General features: G+C 57.2%; 1 protein-coding gene across 2 annotated transcripts in view; it reads left to right on the forward strand.

Moving 5' to 3' along the window:
- Positions 1-16,546, forward strand: part of MVB12B (multivesicular body subunit 12B) — a 121,312-nt gene that overhangs the window by 66,875 nt on the left and 37,891 nt on the right. For both annotated transcript variants that reach the window (XM_036412064.2, XM_045572057.1), the window contains exon 7: positions 3,894-3,988. In XM_036412064.2, the coding sequence (XP_036267957.1) occupies positions 3,894-3,988 (95 nt within the window). The remainder of the gene's footprint in view (positions 1-3,893; positions 3,989-16,546) is intronic.

Consider the following 16,546-nt stretch of genomic DNA (forward strand, 5'->3'; position numbering starts at 1 on the left):
ATGAAAGAACCTTGCCCAGTGCCTGGCAGGTGGTTCCCCACCAGACAGGGACACAGGGCGGGGGTGTCATTTCGCTGAGACTCAGCGGCTGCAGAGCTGTCCCTGTCCCTGTCCCTGGAGGCTGACACGCAGAGCGCGGACCACTTCTCCTCCGCAGGTGACTTCCGTCCAGTAACCCCAGTGATCGCTCCCTCGGCCCAGTCTGCTGCTCCTCGTTCACGGAGGCCTGGGGTTGCCCCTTCCCCACCTCCCTCCTTTCCGGGCCAGGAGCAGCGGAAGCAAACACGCAGCATAGGGACTCTCCTCCCCAGTGCAGCGGGCCGAGGCCTGAGCACTCTGCTCCCTGAAAGCTGCCCTCCACACTGCCACGTCCACTCCGTAGCTGGAGTTTCTGGCAGCTTGATTTTAATTCAACCACTACCTTTGGAACAATTACTCTATGGGGGGGGGGGGTAGAGGGAGAGAAAGGGAGGGAGGGAGGAAGAGAGAGAGGTGGGGAGGGAGGGAGGGAGAGGCACGTCGATTGATTGCCTCCCACACCCCCCACTGGGGCCAGGGGTCGAACTGCAGCCAGGTATGTGCCCTTGATTGGAAATCAAACCCATGACCCTTTGTGCATTGGGTTGATGCTCTAACCTAGGGGTGTCGAACTCAATCAGAGAAGGGGCCAAAATCTAAAATCCAGCCTAAATCGCGGGCTGAATGGTTTACTGAACAGTCATAAACTGTCATTGTGATGGAAACACAGCGGAGTGCAGTGATGACAGCGCGGTGCGGGCCACATTGCAAGGCCTGGCGGAACGGATTTGGCCCGCGGGCCTTGTGTTTGACACGTGCTCTAACCACTTACTAGTACCTACACTGCCAGGGCTTGAATTGTCTTTTAATTTTTTATTTACCGCAACACCAGGCATTGTCATATGAGATCAGAAACTTCCCCCCCCCCCCTGTAAATTCCTGGCCGCTGCCACCACCAAATTCTCGTTATGTCGTACCTATTTTCCTTCCTAGCAAAGAGCAGTGCGGTGCACGCTCTAATGGATCTCCCAGAGGCTCCTTGGATCTCCTAGTAACTGGGGAGCACACACGGGCAGGAATGGAGTAACGGAGGCTCACAGCACTTCATGTCCAAGAGGGCCCAGGGATCCCCATGGAGTAGGTTCAACCCTGGATTTGGTTGACACATATTCAGTAATCTAGGGCAGAAATCGCCCTAGAAAATGGGGTACAAAAGTGATGAGATTTGGCCCTGCCCTTGAGAGGTCACAGTCATACGAGAAAGATAGGCTTATATCAAATGGTTACAGTATATCGGGGTACCTAGAGTGAGAGGGGTCATTCAGGCATCCAGTCCAGCCTGGAATAAGCCCTGGGTTGGCCCTACTGAAGAGTGGGTGCTTAGACGGGGTCTTGAAGGATGAATAGGAGTTCGGAAAGTACATAAGGAATGGAGATTCTGGGAAGAAGGAGCAGCATGAATAAAGAATCAAGCTAAGTCATAGGGGGGAAAAACACAAACCATGGCATCGTCATAGAGTCACAAGACCTCCCTTCTTCCTGTCAGAGGGAGACGCAGGCTGGCAGGCTGGGCAGCTGTGTGAAAATGGCTAAAGCCGGGTGTGAGTATGGGTTTGGTACCCAGGGCAGGGGTGTGGAGTGAGAAGGTAGCTAAACTAGAACTTTGAGAACAGCAGCCTTGAAAAGGTCAGAGCCAGAAAGGGCCATCTGCAAGGAAGAAAGAGAACCAGGCGGGGGTGCAGCCAGGTGGGGCCGGGGGAGGCAGTGGAAGGTCGGACCACATTGGGTCCAGGGCGGCTAAGGAGCAAGGCCCCTGTGCCATAGAATGGTCCCAAAACTACGGTACTTGCGGAGAGGAAGGCAGCAGGCCATCTTGGCAGGAACTATGGGGGGGGGGGGGGTGTAAACTGTAGGTGCTGAATAATTGCTTGCAGTTACATGGTAATCCTCATCGTAATTTGCTGCTCCACCACTCGGGGCATCGCAGGTTTTGCCCTCCCTTTCCCACAGGCGGGCAATCTTTTAAAATTGCAAATTGGGTCTCGTCACATCTCGGCTTAACAATCCTTCTGGATCCCGTCAGAGCTCCAGCAGGGCCCTGAGTGCCTGCAGCCCCGGAGTAGCTGCCGCTCTGCACAGGCGTTCGTTCTGTCCTGGTTAAGCCAGCTGTGTCTTTGGGGGCTTTCGAGGCTCAGAAACCTCCGGGTGTGGCAGCCCTGGCGCTGGGTTGGAACCGTGAGGGGATCCCCGGGGCGTCCCACGGCGCCCGCGCTCAGAGGGCCCCGCGCCCGCTTGTGCCCCGCTGTCACCATGTTGGAATTCTTAATGACGTTTGAACCAGAGCCCCCCCCCCCCCATCCTGCCCCGAGCCCAGCACGTGAGCCGCAGGGCAGGCTGGGTCGCCTCGGGGGCGGTGGGTGTGAGGAGCCTCAGAGGACCGGGGAGACCCGCACACCGGGGCCGGCGCGCCAGCCTCTGCGGGGTCACCTGTCATCGTTTGCGCTCTGCTCAACCACAACCGCAGCCAGTAATTCATCCTGGCGTTTGCTCAGCTCCGGTGACTGAGGGCTGTGGTCAGAGGCATTGATCAATGCCGAAGCCTCTGCAGCTGCCCCTCACCCAGCTTCCAAAGCGGCCGGCCGGGCCTAGTGCTGCGGTGCCTGTTAGCACTGACGCCTGTGGCCTCACCCGGGCCCTGACCCGGCGCCCAGGTCTGGGCTGCGGGTCGGTGTCGTCAGCGAGTTCCCAGGCGGCTGGAGGGCCTTCGTCCGTGCCGTGAGGGGCAGCACGGAGTCAGGAACCTTCGTCTCCGGGCAGAGAACCCCCTCCTCCGGCCCCGGCCTCAGAAGGCGTCACAAGAAGCTCTGCCCCTTTAAATGAGTGTCTTTCCTTCCTTTGAGGCTCACTCAGCGCCCAGTTGGTGTTCTCGGCGCGTGTCACGTGGAAGGTATTTGTTCCTGCACCTCTGGCCCCTGCGGCCTGAGGGCTCCTCAGGGCTCACCTGCACCCTCAGCCTCACGCACATTCACTGCCCACGGGGAGCGCCCAGTGGCCACGCTGCTGCTCGCCCTGCGGCCCCAGCACACCTCGGTGCTCAGGGAAGCCCCTCTGAGTCGGTGGCACTGCCATCAGTGCTCACTCCACAAATGCCTCTACAGCAAGCGTGTCAAACTCGCAGCCCGAGGGCCGCATGCCTCATTCATTTGACCCTTGTTAGCCTTTGAGTTTGACATGCGAGCTTTACAGCCTCGGTGCCCAGGTCCTGGGAGGCTCCTGCTCGCTCCTGGTCTGTGGGCACAGGCCTCCCCAGAGCACCCTACCTCCCAGGAGTCCTTGTGCACCAGTCGTTCCAGGACTGGGGTTGGCAAACTGAGGCTCTTGAGCCACATGTGGCTCTTTGGCCCCTTGAGTGTGGCTCTTCCACAAAATACCACAGCCTGGGCGAGTCTGTTTGGAAAAAGTGGTGGCCACGCCCAGCACCGTATTCACAGAGCGCTTCCCCAGGGGTCCCGTGTGGAAGCTGAGGGATGGAACCTGGGACCAGGACACAGAACAGCCGGCTCACGCCCAAAGCCGCGGGCTCTGGGCCCGTGGGTGTCCCTTACCTGGTGGGCAGAGCCCTGGCCTGAGCCGCCCACCTCCTTGGAGCTCCCTGGGCGTGCCGTCACCGGGAACCCCTTTCTTCCTCTCCGAAGCCCTTCCCGGTGTGGAACCTTCTGGATTCCTTGGGGAACTGGGGCTGGTGGAGGACCCTGCTCACCAGGAGCACCTGCTCTGCGCCATGCTGCTGGGGGCTGCCGACGGCGATGGTGTCTGTGCGCTCTGCACCCAGGAATGCTCCCCGCACCCTAACCTCCCGTGTCCGTCTCCCCCAGGCACATCTCCCTGACGCTGCCAGCCACCTTCCGGGGCAGGAGCAGCACGCGGGCGGACTACGAGTACCAGCACTCCAACCTGTACGCCATCTCAGGTACGTGGGCCCGCCAGCGGCAGCTGCCGTCCGTCCGCGCCTCCTCCCTCCGTGCTTCCAGGGCATCCGTCTTGCCACCCCTTCCCTGCCAGGCCCTGCTCCCGGCAGCCAGCAGCCCCCCTCCTCTGTGTCTCCGCACACTCGGAGGAGGGCCGGATACGCAGCGTGTTTTGAAACTAATGATGAAAAACAATGTGTGAGTTTCCCAGGCTTGAGGGGAGGTTTCCAGAGAATAGGCAGCACATTGTTCACCTGCCAGGTCCAGGTCCGAGCGGGTTTCCCACGGGGCTGGGGAGGGGGGGGCCCGCAGAGCTGGGCCTGGTCTCCCGCCCGCATCCAGGCTGTCCGCCTCTCATCTCTCACAGAGGGAACGCGGGCGGGAGACCAGGCCTAGCTCTGCCCCCTCACCCCACACAGGAGTCTGTGATTTCTGAACTTGGCCTTGAAATTGATAGTGTTTCCTTGGCAGGAACTTCATCAGTCCTGGTTCTCCTTTCCCCGTCACCGGGGAGGGCACTCACAGCCTTGTTACGGGACTGAGATTCATTAGGTGCCTGGCGGGCGGGTGGCTTGCTCCCCTCGCTTATCCCGGGCCCTCGTCGGGGTGTCTGTCTGAGGGGGAAGTGCCACTTCCCAGCGCACGCCCTTAATGGTGAGTGGCACTCTGAACACGGAACATGGCATTCCCTCATGTTCCGTAATGAACCGCTTATTTAAAAGGTAATCTTTCCTCTAAAAATCCAACCTCGGGTTACTCAATAGACGCAGGAGAACAATGGTGTAATTCGTGTCAGTATTCGTTTTTCTCGTTATGATCACTGCCTAATGGGTTTGGAAGTAAGAGCAAAAGCCAGTTGTTCCATTTCTGGGTGGCGCACCTGCTGGGAGAGGTGAGGACGGGTGTCCCGGGCCCAGGGCCTGGCTGCACGCCCGGAGCCAGGCGCCCGGGAGGGGGGGGTGGAGGGGACGTGTCTGAGAACAGCATCTCCAGGGGGAGCTGCACTTGTGCAGCGGCTCTGTCTGCAGAGGCCACAGGAGCATGGCCGGCTGGAAAGATGGCCTGTTTTGTGGAAGAGCCACTGTGTCCCCAGGTGCCTACTGGCAGAGCATCTCACTCTGCAGGCACGTGTGGAGGCTCAGCCGGAGCTGAGGACGGCTCCCTCCAGCCTGCAAACCTCTGGGCGGTGTGCCCGCTGCCCCCCTCGGGCTCTCTGATGGCTTTCCCAGCTGCTGGCGTTCCTGCGGAAAAGGGCCCGCGGAGCGAGGCTTCCCGGCGGGCAGGAGCGCCTGTGTGCTCGGGCCGCGCTTCCTCGCCGGGCTTTGATGAGGTGTTGTCTGGGTTCATTTCAGCTGTTCGCTCAGCAACGGCCTCGAGACACGGGAGAAGCCATTCAGCAGCTTCAGTTACAGTTACGTAAACGGCAGACAGTTGGGTTTTATCTCCCAAGCAGAGGGAGCTGGGAGGCTGCAGCCCAGAGCAGCAGGCAGCTCGGGCCTCGGCGGCTGCAGGCATCAAACCGCTCTGCCGGGCCTGGGAATGCTTTGTGGTGATGCTGCCAGAAACACCCGCAGGACCCGCTGGCTCCGGAGGCTGCAAGCTCAGCACCGGGCAGCCGCGTGCCGCTGGGAAGCCTGCCCGCCGACCCCGGCTGCCTGCCCGCGGCGTTCTGGATGGAAGGGGCAGAGACCGCCCTCCCCCACACGAGCAGGATCTGGCTCCGAGTGCCACTTCTCCGTGTGGTACTGCGAAGTTAAGGTTTCAGCAGTTTATTCCAAAAACAGTCAAGGCAGCGTGTGCCCTGGGCCTCAGCCCTTGCCCGGTGCCTGATGCCTGATGCCACGGTAGCTGGAGCACATGCTCACGACCTGCGCCTTTGGTGCAGAATCCTGGGGGCTGGTTCGTGCCTGAAAATACTTGATTAGTTTGCAGTCCTTCCTAACATAAGTAGATTTCCAAACAGTGTAACTAGAATCTGCAAAAGCAGCCCACATCTAATTTGTACGTGTGGTTAGTGAAGTACTATTTGCTTTGAAATGTTTTCCCAAGGGCATGCCGGAATTTCTCTAAGACATCTACCCATGCCACCTGCAGAAGGAAGACGCTGCTCAGGGCGGCTCCTTCGGGGAGGGAGGGGGCGGGCGGCAGGCCTTCAGCCAGGGTCTGCCTCGCCCAGGGATGCCCTCTGTGGTCTGGGGCAGAGGATCACCCGGAACCGCCCCTCCAGCGCCTGCAGCCTCGGGCCACCACCTCCCGTGAGCTCATTTCGTGTCTGCGAGGTCCTTCTCGTCGGGCAGGCTCTGCCGATCTGTGTGTGTATCCGTCAGCCTTTCGGGGCCCCGCGCGTGGTCTGCCCGAACCTGTCGGCTGCTCTGCGTGATCTAGCCCGAGGTTTTCTCCTGCACTCAGAGTGGGGGAGGAGCACGGCTCCTGCTGAAACCCTGATACGCTGGCGTGTGCCCCGATCGGAATGGCAGTCCCCACACCGCCTCCTCTGGGGACTCCCCCTGGGATGTCAGCGTGCAAAAGGTTATTATTCTGGACTCTTCCTGGCTGTTAGTTTTCTTTTTAAGAATATCTTCTCTCTCCTGAAACGTCTTCTAGTTTAGTCCCAAATGATGGCATTCTGCCTTTTCTTTCTTAGAATTTTTAGATGATTAGATGTCTGAACATGTATTCGTATCTATTTTCTTTGTTCCGGAAAGATTGAAGGTAGCTCGAAATACATGTAGCAAAATAAAAATGGGAGTGAAAAAGTAAGTGTGAACAAAAACCTGGGCCAGGAACTTAGGGCGCAGCCGCGGGTGAGGGGCAGTCTGGATTCGGTGCTGGGCCAGGGCAGCTTCCGTACAGACAGCAAGAATCAAGCTGGCTGTCCCTTTTACTGAACCTTCCCCGTCCGGAGGCCCCCAAGGGGCAGCGAATAGCAAAACCACCGTTTTTCAGTGAGTTTAAAAGGTCCACCTGAGCCTGGCCTGTGTGGCCCAGTGGTTGAACATTGATTTATGGACCAGAAGGTTGTGGTTCAGTTCCCAGTCAGGGCACATGCCCAGGTTTCTGGCTCGATCCCCAGTGGGGGGCATGCAGGAGGCAGCCAGTCAACGATCCTCTCTCATCATTGATGTTTCTATCTCTCCTTCGCCATTCTTCTCTGAAGTCAGTAAAAATATATAACGTTTTTTTAAACGATCCACCTGAAGGACCACGTAGGGGACCCGCTCGGTGAGCCAGAGATGTCTGAGGACTGAGAGAGATGTCGCCTTGTGCTGAGCATCACACACCGTGGGGACTCAAGACCTTGGGGCCCGTCCAGCCTGAGGGACACCCCTGTGCGGGCACCCAGCCTGCAGCACAGGCTTCTGCCTTTCACCCAGGAATGTGTCTGTCCGTCTGTGACAGCTGTCACCTCCTGAGCCGGTGACTGTGGGGTGCTGGTTATCAACTGATTTCTATTCCCAAGTGAAGAATGTTTGCAAAAGAAAACCTATTTTTCTCCCTTTTGAAAAATGGACACGGTAGCTTAAAGTAGTAAAATTAAGCGCATGCATATTAAGACAGGCAGGTAATGACCCTGGACACCTCACATACCCGCGGATTCAGGAGGAACAGCCTCAGCGAGGAGCTGTGGGCCTCCGTGTCCTTGCCTTTGAGTCGGGGGCAGATCCCGTGCTGACATGTCCACTTACCCATCGGCGTTAGGCTGACCACATGCTTTATCCACCACATCATCACGTTGGAGAGTGACAGGGCACAGTGGCCCCAGACCACAGCCATGACCTGGAACCGGCCTGGGGCGTGTGTGTGTGTGTGCGTGTGTGTGTGTGTGTGTGTGTGTGTGTGTGTGTGTGCATGTGCATTTTTTTTTTTTCGGTTTTCTTTTTGATTGCTGGAAAAGCCAGCTTATTGCCTTCTGCAGCTGTTCCCTCTTAAATCTTTTTTTTTTTTTAAATATATTTTATTGATTTTTTTACAGAGAGGAAGGGAGAGAGAAAGCCAGAAACATTGATGAGAGAGAAACATCGACCAGCCGCCTCCCGCACACCCCCCACTGGGGATGTGCCCGCAACCAACGCACATGCCCCTGACCGGAAATGAACCTGGGACCTTTCAGTCCGCAGACCGACGCTCTACCACTGAGCCAAACCGGTTTCGGCTGCAGCTGTTCCCTCTTAAAACCCAGTCCCCATTCAAGATGCCGACACCAGGAAGCGTGCGAGCGTGGGCAAGTCTGAGCCCATCGGCCCCTCCGCTTGGCCCGCGCCTCGCGAGCAGAGCGGAGGAGGACTTTATCGGAAACAGAGCCGTGTATGAGCCATGGAACCGACATCAGACCAGGAGAGCACAAAGCAATTAAAAATAATTAATGTTTTCTGAGTATCAGCCTTCTCCGTGCAGTTTTAATCTAGTCCTCATTTAAATGGGAAGACGGACATTTAATTATCAGTATTATGAAATTCATGATTTATGTATTTCAGCCAGTGGGATAAAATTTCTGCCACCAGCTCTTCATCTTATGATGAGCAGAATCTGTATATTTTAAGATAGGATCCTTGGAAAACGCGCCCGCAGCATACCGGACGGCTGTAAGCGTCTTTCCCTTTCACGTGTGGCGACTACATTATTTCTACCTTTTAATCAGGGGAAAACCTCACCTGGGAAATGGAAAATAAGATTCAGAGTTTCATGTCCGTAAAGCGTTGCCGGTGGAAAGCGAATGCCGGCAGACGGAACAGCCTGAGGAGCGCCGTTTTTTTCCACGGGCGGTGCTCCAGCCCAGTGGTCGGCAAACTCGTTTGTCAGCAGAGCCAGATATCAACAGGACAACGATTGAAGTTTCTTTGGAGAGCCAAATATTTTAAACTTAAACGTCTTCTAAGCCACTTCTTCAAAATAGACTCGCCCAGGCCGTGGCATTTTGTGGGAGAGCCCCACTCAAGGGGCCAAAGAGCCGCAGTTCGCCGACCACGGTTCTTACCCATCCGCTCCGTGTGTGACGTGCACGCGTCACGCTGCAGAGCTGGCGCCCGTGCTCGGGGTGTGCGTGCCTGTGGTGCTCCCTCCCCGTGTACCGGGGGTCAGCGCCTGTGAGGTCCACGGCCACCAGAGGGAAAGCCCTCAGTGGAAGCCGGAGCCATCCGGCACCCTCTGCGTTCGCAGCGTCCATCCGGCCTGTGTCTGTAACGGGCACATCCACGGGGCTCCCGTGGCCTCGGGTCTCCGGCTCCTCTTCCCTGCATCCTTCGCTGAGGATTTTCGGGGTCACCCAAGGCTGGTGGGAGAGGCGGCGGGGAGTGGGGGGACGGGACGGCAAGGACCCAGGAGAGGGACGCCCGCTTGCCGCAGCCACAGCTAATGGGCTGAGATGAGAATTCCTGAATGAAGTGCAGAACGTATTTATAATAACGGCGCTCAAATCAAGGAGGGAATAAGTCATCTTAAAAGCGTATAAATTTTTATCATCACCTCCAGCAGCCACCGCGTCCCTTGTCTATCCATCTATTCTGGCCCTGACTGACAACACAATCGAGCACAAAGAAAAACAGAATAAGGAAAAGAAGAAATGGGTCGGAGCGGAGGGGGGATTGATCGCGCGGCGTATTTGTACATCCCGACGTAAGAGGTGCGCCTGACAGGTGGCCGGGCTCGCTCTGCACACAGCCATGTGTGTGCTGTCAGGCGCACGCACTCGGCCTTGTTCCGATTGATGAATTGCCTGCTTTCTTGATTAAACCTTCCGTCACTTAAGAAACAAAAAGCCTGTGTTTAGATGGCAGAGTGGGACGTGTCAAAAAAACCTGTCTCCTTTACCTTTGTGCAGATGTTGGGCACAGACTGTAACATGTATTATTAAAATGAATGTGGCATTTACTGTGCATTATTCCTTTCCTGGGAGAAAGGCCTGTAAATTATATGCTAATAATAAGCTTTAACCCTTTCGGAACGCACAGGATTTAGGAGTGCAAACGCTCACGTGGGCCCGGCTAATTGGCTGTGCTCTCCTGTGTCCGCCGCGCGGCTGTGTGGCCGACGCTAATGAACAGCCTCCCGGAGTGTCCACTCTGCGATCCCTCCTGAGGACGAGGGAGACCCCGGGACCCTGCGCCAGGCTCTGGGTGGCATTGCCAAGGACATAGCCCCGTCCCAGCCCTCCAGCGCGCCTCCTGTCCTGGGGACCCTCTGCTCGCCCTCCCGCCTTCTGTTCCCACTCACAGGGCGGGGGCCCCCGGGCCTGCAGGGACCAGGTATTGTGCCGTCCACCTGGCTGTCTTCCTAGGCCCGGCTTTTCCGTCCTCAGTCCAGGTGCCCGGGTGGCAGACTCATCTCCCAAAACACAGCTCCTCAGATCAGACCCCATGCCCTGCCCCGCCCGCGGCCGGCTGCGGTCACTCAGACTCACTGCCGTGTGGGGCTGCCCCACCTGTGGTCTCCGCTGCGCCCGCCTGCCCGCCGTGGCCGTCCGTGCCTCACCCTGTGTCTGTGCGTTTGCCCTGCCACTCGCTGGCGCGGGCTGCCCGCCGCCTCTTCTCTGTGGACCCCTCTCGGAAGGCCTGTGCCCACCCTGCCCTGCCCGCAGCTCCTCTGCGTCCCCTTCCACTGGGGGTGCCAGCCTCCGCCCGCTCTGCGGGGAGATGGCAGCTGTGAGCCGGAGGCGGTGAGGCTGGATTAGAATTGGAGGCTCCCTCGATCCTCAGAATGGGGGTTGGGGGGAGGTGGTTAGACAAAGGCAAGGCCGTGGCAAAGGCTGTGACCCCTCTGGGGGCCAGCAGACAGAGGGCAGCAGGGCGCCCATGGGAGACGGCGCAGCACGGGACGATGGGCTCAGGGTCAGAGCACAAGGCCCCCTGCACGGGGAGGGAGGACTGCGCCAGGGAGTCCTCTTCCGTTGCTTTTTTGGAGGAAAGAGGTCGGGCTGCTTTCTGCTCCGGGCTTCCCGTCTGCTCTCCCCCTGCCTGTGGACAGGAAAAAGTTAAGCCTTTTTCCAGTTTCGTCATCGTGAAAGATGAAAACGTTATTAGGTGACAGACACTTCAGTGCTCTGAAGAGGGCAGGCATCCTCCCGCTGTGCTTCCCTCCTCCCTCTGGTTTTTCAGATGTCAGAGCGCAGGCGACACGGTTTAATGGGCCACATCCCCCTCTTAAACCCGAGAACGAGGGGGGGATCCCCCTCTCAAACCCGAGCGCGAGGGGAGTGGGGGGGGGGACCATGGCGGGAGGGGGAGGCAGGTTCTCACAGGCCCCGCGCCAGCCGAGCCCTCTGGGCGCTCCTGCCCGCCCCCTCCCCCTCAGTAACGGCAGTGGCGGGTCAGCGGTGAGCACGGCTCAGCTGGCATCTGTGGGCGGCTCCGGGCATCAGGCGCCGGCCAGCACCTGAGGCAGCAGGGCGGCGACACCACCTTCCGGGCCGCGGACACGCGGGAAGGAGCCCTGTGTTTGCCCATCGGGCCCCGAGATGTTACCAGCGAAAGTGCACTGTGGCCTCCAGACCTCACGGGCCTTCCATCCAGACTGCCTGACTGCGGAGAACACGGACACCGGAGAGAACCGGCTCCCGACCCGCCTCCCGTGGGCTCGTCGTCTTGGTCCGGTTTAAGACCAGAGATGTGTCCCCACTTCCCCACCCCGATCCCCCTCCTGGCAGGCGCCATGTGTGACTGTGGGCAGCACGGGATCCTTCCCGAGGCTGCTCCCGGAGACCTGACGACAAAGGGGAGGCTCAGTCCCCGCGCCTCTGCTCTGAGCGCTGCTCCAGCCGTCGCTCCGGGCTGAGTGTGGTCTCCTCCACCACACTCCCCCGCCCGGGCAGCCTCTGTCAAATTAGCCTTCCTTTCTCCCTCTGTCTCTGTCTCTCTCAAAACAATAGACTCTCAACTGCGAGAAAAATGATATGATTAAGGCAACTTCTTTAATTTAAATATATTTAGGGAGCTGGAGTTGTTTTTGTTTCTATTAAAATGGATCATGTTAATTTATTTTAATAATATTTAGCCTTCCTGTAGCACTTCCCATGTAGAGACTGGATCGTAAGCAGTTTCCATGCATTTTTGCCATTTAATCCCAATAACTCCTTACCAAGAAAAGCTCACAGAAAACCTCACAGAAAACCTTACGGCTGCATGCTATTGCTCTTATCGTCTGTGTTTTATGGACACAGCACAGCTGCCAGCGTTGCTGCACCCCTGTGCTCCAGCCCTGTAAAATAAACATCTCTAATAAATACATGTTATTGTTATAAATATTTTACAGGTGGGAGAAAACGGAGGTTTTGAGAGATTGTGATTTTCCCAGAGTTACGCTGCTAGTAAGTGGGAGGGCTGAGGTTCGAATCCAGCCTGACCCCGGCCGGAGCTCCGGCTCCTGAGCCGAGGACGCTGCCCTTGGCACCCAGAAGCCGGAGACGGCACACGCACCCAGAGTGGATCACACCAGGATGGAGTGGGCGTGTGAGGTCTCAGCGTTCTTTAAATCCCCAGTGATTCCTGGCCCATCCCCGCCGGGACCTCATCAGTGAGGCCGTTGGTGCTGAAGGTGACAGGCCCCAGTCTGTAGGGAGTCTGAGCAGCGGCTGTGGCTCCCACCCGCTGTTGCCGGGCAGAACGCCGAGGTGAGCCCAGCGCCCACACATAATGCCGAGTGATCTTAGGCAGGGAGCGTCACCTTCCTGTGCCTCCGTCTCCTCGTCTATGAAATGGTGACAGGGTTTATGGTGAGGGTAGCATTGTGCCCGGTCGTAGCAGGTGCTGTCGACGTGGGTCTGTGGCTGTGACATCCCACAGCCCCTCCCCCCACCCCTTCCCGGATCTCTTCCTGGGCCCTCAGGAGCCTCCTCTCCCTCGTTATCGGGGTTCTCCCTGTCTGGCCGTCGGCCCTTCGTCTGGAGAGCTCTAGGCACCGGCTGACCCCGCCATGGCCTTCTCTTCGTCCTGTGCCCAGTTTCCTTTATTAGGACTGAGCTCCAGGCGTGTCCCCCGCTCCCCCCGGTCCCGGCCCTCCTGGACCCCAGCCTCGGCACGGCTCTTGTTGAATAGCAGCCACCTCAGCGCCCCCCCTAACGCGAGGTGAAGCTCCATTTTCTGGATCGGCCTCCCGTCCAGGCCAGGCCGAAGCCAGCCCCGGCCGCTGAGCCACTCCCGGCCCTGCGCATGCCCCAGCTCCAGCTCCAGCCTCGCTTTGTGCCAGACGAACGCGTTTCCTGCCAATATCGGGACAGAGGGGACTCTGATCTGTTTTAGAACAAGGAAGCCCTCCTTCCTGCGCGCGACACGCCTGAACCCATCCCCTGTCACACGTGTGTGTGTGTGCGTGTGTGTGTGTGTGTGTGTCCTGAATGCCAGTGCTCTCCCCCTCTTTTTATGAACGGCCAGGGATAGGTTTTTTAAAAAAACAAACAGGATAGTGTCCCATGTATGTTCTTTAAAAAAAAGCTTCCGCGCCCCAGCCTCGCGTTGGGACGGGATGTGTCTGTCACCGTCCCAGGGCGCGGCCCGGGCGCTCAGATCTGTCTCGGGTCCCTCCAGGTGGGGTCCTGGCGGGAGCGGTCCTCACGCCTGGCTGTTTTATGGCGCCGCGGCCTGGCGGTCCCTCGGCAGGGCCACACCCACGATTCTGAACGAGTGTGTTCCGTTGCCGCTTGTTCCGTCCGTAAACACGCCCGTGCCAGCGGGACGCCAGGCTGCCCCTGTCGGAGCGCCTTGGCCTCGTGAGTTACACACGGGTCCCCATCCTCTGCCAAAGGTGCTGTGGGCAGCCTCTCCGGCCGTGAGCCTCTCGGCTATTTGTGCGTCTTGTGAAACGCTGGCCCTCTGATTGGCTTTCTAATTCTGCAAAAGCCGGTTTGTCTCCGGTGGCAACATCCTGTTTGGTGCCCGGTTCTCTCTGGGCGGGGGGGGGGGGGGGCGGTGGAGCCTCCTTCTCCCTGTCGGCCTGGCCCCCCGGGCTCAGGGATGTTGGGGTTTCCTTGATTGTTGAGATCCACCCTTTGGTATCTGCCTCTTCCTGCCGCACGACTTTGGATAGTTCACATAACGCTTCGGTCCATCTTGTCTTCCGTAGTCCTGAGGGTCAGAGATAATGGGCGTGAAGCACCTGGAGCCGAGGGGCCCGCAGAGCTGGTCACCGGTATGGCCGTCACGAACACTGGTGTTCTGGCGAACTGCTTCCTGATAGCCAGGGGGCCCGGGTCTTATTCACTCTGCAGTCGGGCCCCTCCCACCTCATCTGAAGGTGCAGTCCGGTGAGGGGCCACCAGCTGGTCCACTGAGGCGGGGCCAGGAGGGACCCCCCTGCAGGGCCCCGCCCAGCTCAGGGGACCCTGTAGCATGACATAACGTGAACCCCCCCTAGGAGTTCAGAAATGGGCGATTGCTCGAGATATCCACGTGCAGCTGGTAACACACTCTTAAAGAGAACTGCCAGCACCTGAGGCAGCCCCGTTTCCCCTCCTCGTCGGCTCAGCCCTGGTGAAGAACAGGCGTGTCTGTGCTCAGCCCGCCGAGGGCTTTGACCTCTTTCTCCTTTGCCTTTTGGTTCTTGGCTTTTTCCTGTCCCTCCCATCGCAGGACCCTTTAGCAAAACGAAACAAAAAAAAGCCCTTTCCTTGTCCAGCATCCTTCCCTAGCTGTGAGCCAGGGCTTGGCTAAAGGTACGCGAGAGTCACATCACCAGGTCCCTGCTCCAGGCCCAGGTCCCCGCGCCAAGCCTGGCCGGCAGCCAGGAGCACCAGGCACTCAGGGCGGCCTTTCAGGGGTAAGAGAGTAAACAAGCTTCCTTCTACGTCCCCGTCTATGGCGGCTGCTGGCGGGCTGCCCCTGCGCAGGGGCTGCTCCTCGCTTCGGGCTAGGTTTTTAAAAAGACATTGTACCTTTTGTTTGGACGTAATGAGGACGGACATTTTAATCGGAGGTTAGTCACTTATTTTTGCAAACTATTGTTTTGATTCATCATTTTTGCAGATAATTAAATGGTTCAGCTGGCACAGTGTGTCTACTTATTAAAATAGGTAATTTTGGGGTGGGGGGGAAAGAGAGATGCTGTTTTTTAGATCACTGCACAAGAATTGTTTCTATCTTCACCTCTGAGCATAGTTTCTGGTTGTCAGATGCTTTCTCGTGTTCCAGAATTCGGTGTCCTCTCGAGCTGGGGATGAGAGGGTGAGGGGCAGCTTGCCCTTGGGTGACTGGGGTGTTGGCCACCGCGCCCTCTGGGAGGGGAGACTCAGTTCGCCGCGCCAGCGCCGTTCAGAAGGACTCCGGTTTAATTGGACTGGGGGGAGAGCCTACCAGCTGTGAGCCTCACAGCCGCAGTCCTTGTGCTAAAAACAGATTAACTGTAGGCCTCGCAGTGGGTGGAGTTTAAAAGTCAATTACTGCTTGTCCTATTGTAATTTACGCACCCAGGACCTGCAGAAGTCTGTCCCTTGGTGTAAAGCTGAAAAGGTTACGTGCACTCGTCGGAGTGTCACCAGGACTCTCCATTTGTAAATGCCTCGGCGACACGTGTTTGTGTGTGTGCAACTTGTAGCTGTAAACCCCGCCTGGGAACAGGGTCCCCTCCGAAGAGGAGCTGTCGAGGTTTCCTTCTCCAAGTCCACAGAGGCTCAGCACGCCGCCCTTTGTCCGGCGGTCTGATCCACTCCCGGGTCACGAACCAGCAAAGAAATGGCCCTTCAGGGGTCAATTTTTTTTAAAAAACAAATTGCTCACGAGGTTTGCCTCCTTCGATTTTTCCATGTTTGCGTCCTGAATCAGTTTGTTTGCTCATTAAAAGGATTTATTTTAGGTGGACCAATTAAAACTTTGGAAGCTAATTTTTTGCTGAGCAGTGCAGACCTCTGGAAACACAATTTATAACACGGCTTCTGCCCTTTTCCACCCAGAGCGGTCTGATGGAGCTGCAGGCTCTGGCGCGCGTGCAAGTCGGGAGCTGCTGCTCTTTGTCCTCCCTCTGCGGCCGCGGTGTGGGGAGGCCTCCCCGCCTGCATCGTCTTCAGGGGAACGGGCGAGGCTGGGAGGCCGGGCCCGCCGGCCGGCCCAGGAGAGGCACGCCAGATTTGTTTGCTTGCACAAACCCCACGGTTTAATTTTTTTAATAGGAAGCTGCTGTGCAGTTTGGATATTTAAACAGTTATTAACCGAATGACAATTAACAGATTGCATAGACAGATTTTCTTTTGAAAACCTCTGAAATTGAGTACAGTTTGCAAAACTATCACGGCATAGTAATGACAATGAATTTTGATTTCCCGGAACTGATATTAGACTCCTTATTAAACTATGTGCATCTGCTTTTAATTTACTCCAAATAATTGGAAAATGCAATGAAGCTTTCCAATTAAAGCACGGCTTTATGCTGTTTAATAATACCCCCATAATATTATAGCTTATGAAGTGACAGGTGAGTTGGTGTATGAATAAAACATAAAGGCGGCAATAAGGGACAGAAAACCGGAGACAGTTGTGGGGATTTTAAATGCTGGATGTAATTTGCATATATTAATCTCTTCTTTTCAGCCTTATCAGGCGTTCTTCAGTATTTGAAGTTAAAATAGCGTTGACAGGCGGGAG

This window comes from Pipistrellus kuhlii, unplaced genomic scaffold (assembly GCF_014108245.1).
Source record: "Pipistrellus kuhlii isolate mPipKuh1 unplaced genomic scaffold, mPipKuh1.p scaffold_m20_p_43, whole genome shotgun sequence".
Taxonomy (NCBI): Eukaryota; Metazoa; Chordata; class Mammalia; order Chiroptera; family Vespertilionidae; genus Pipistrellus; species Pipistrellus kuhlii.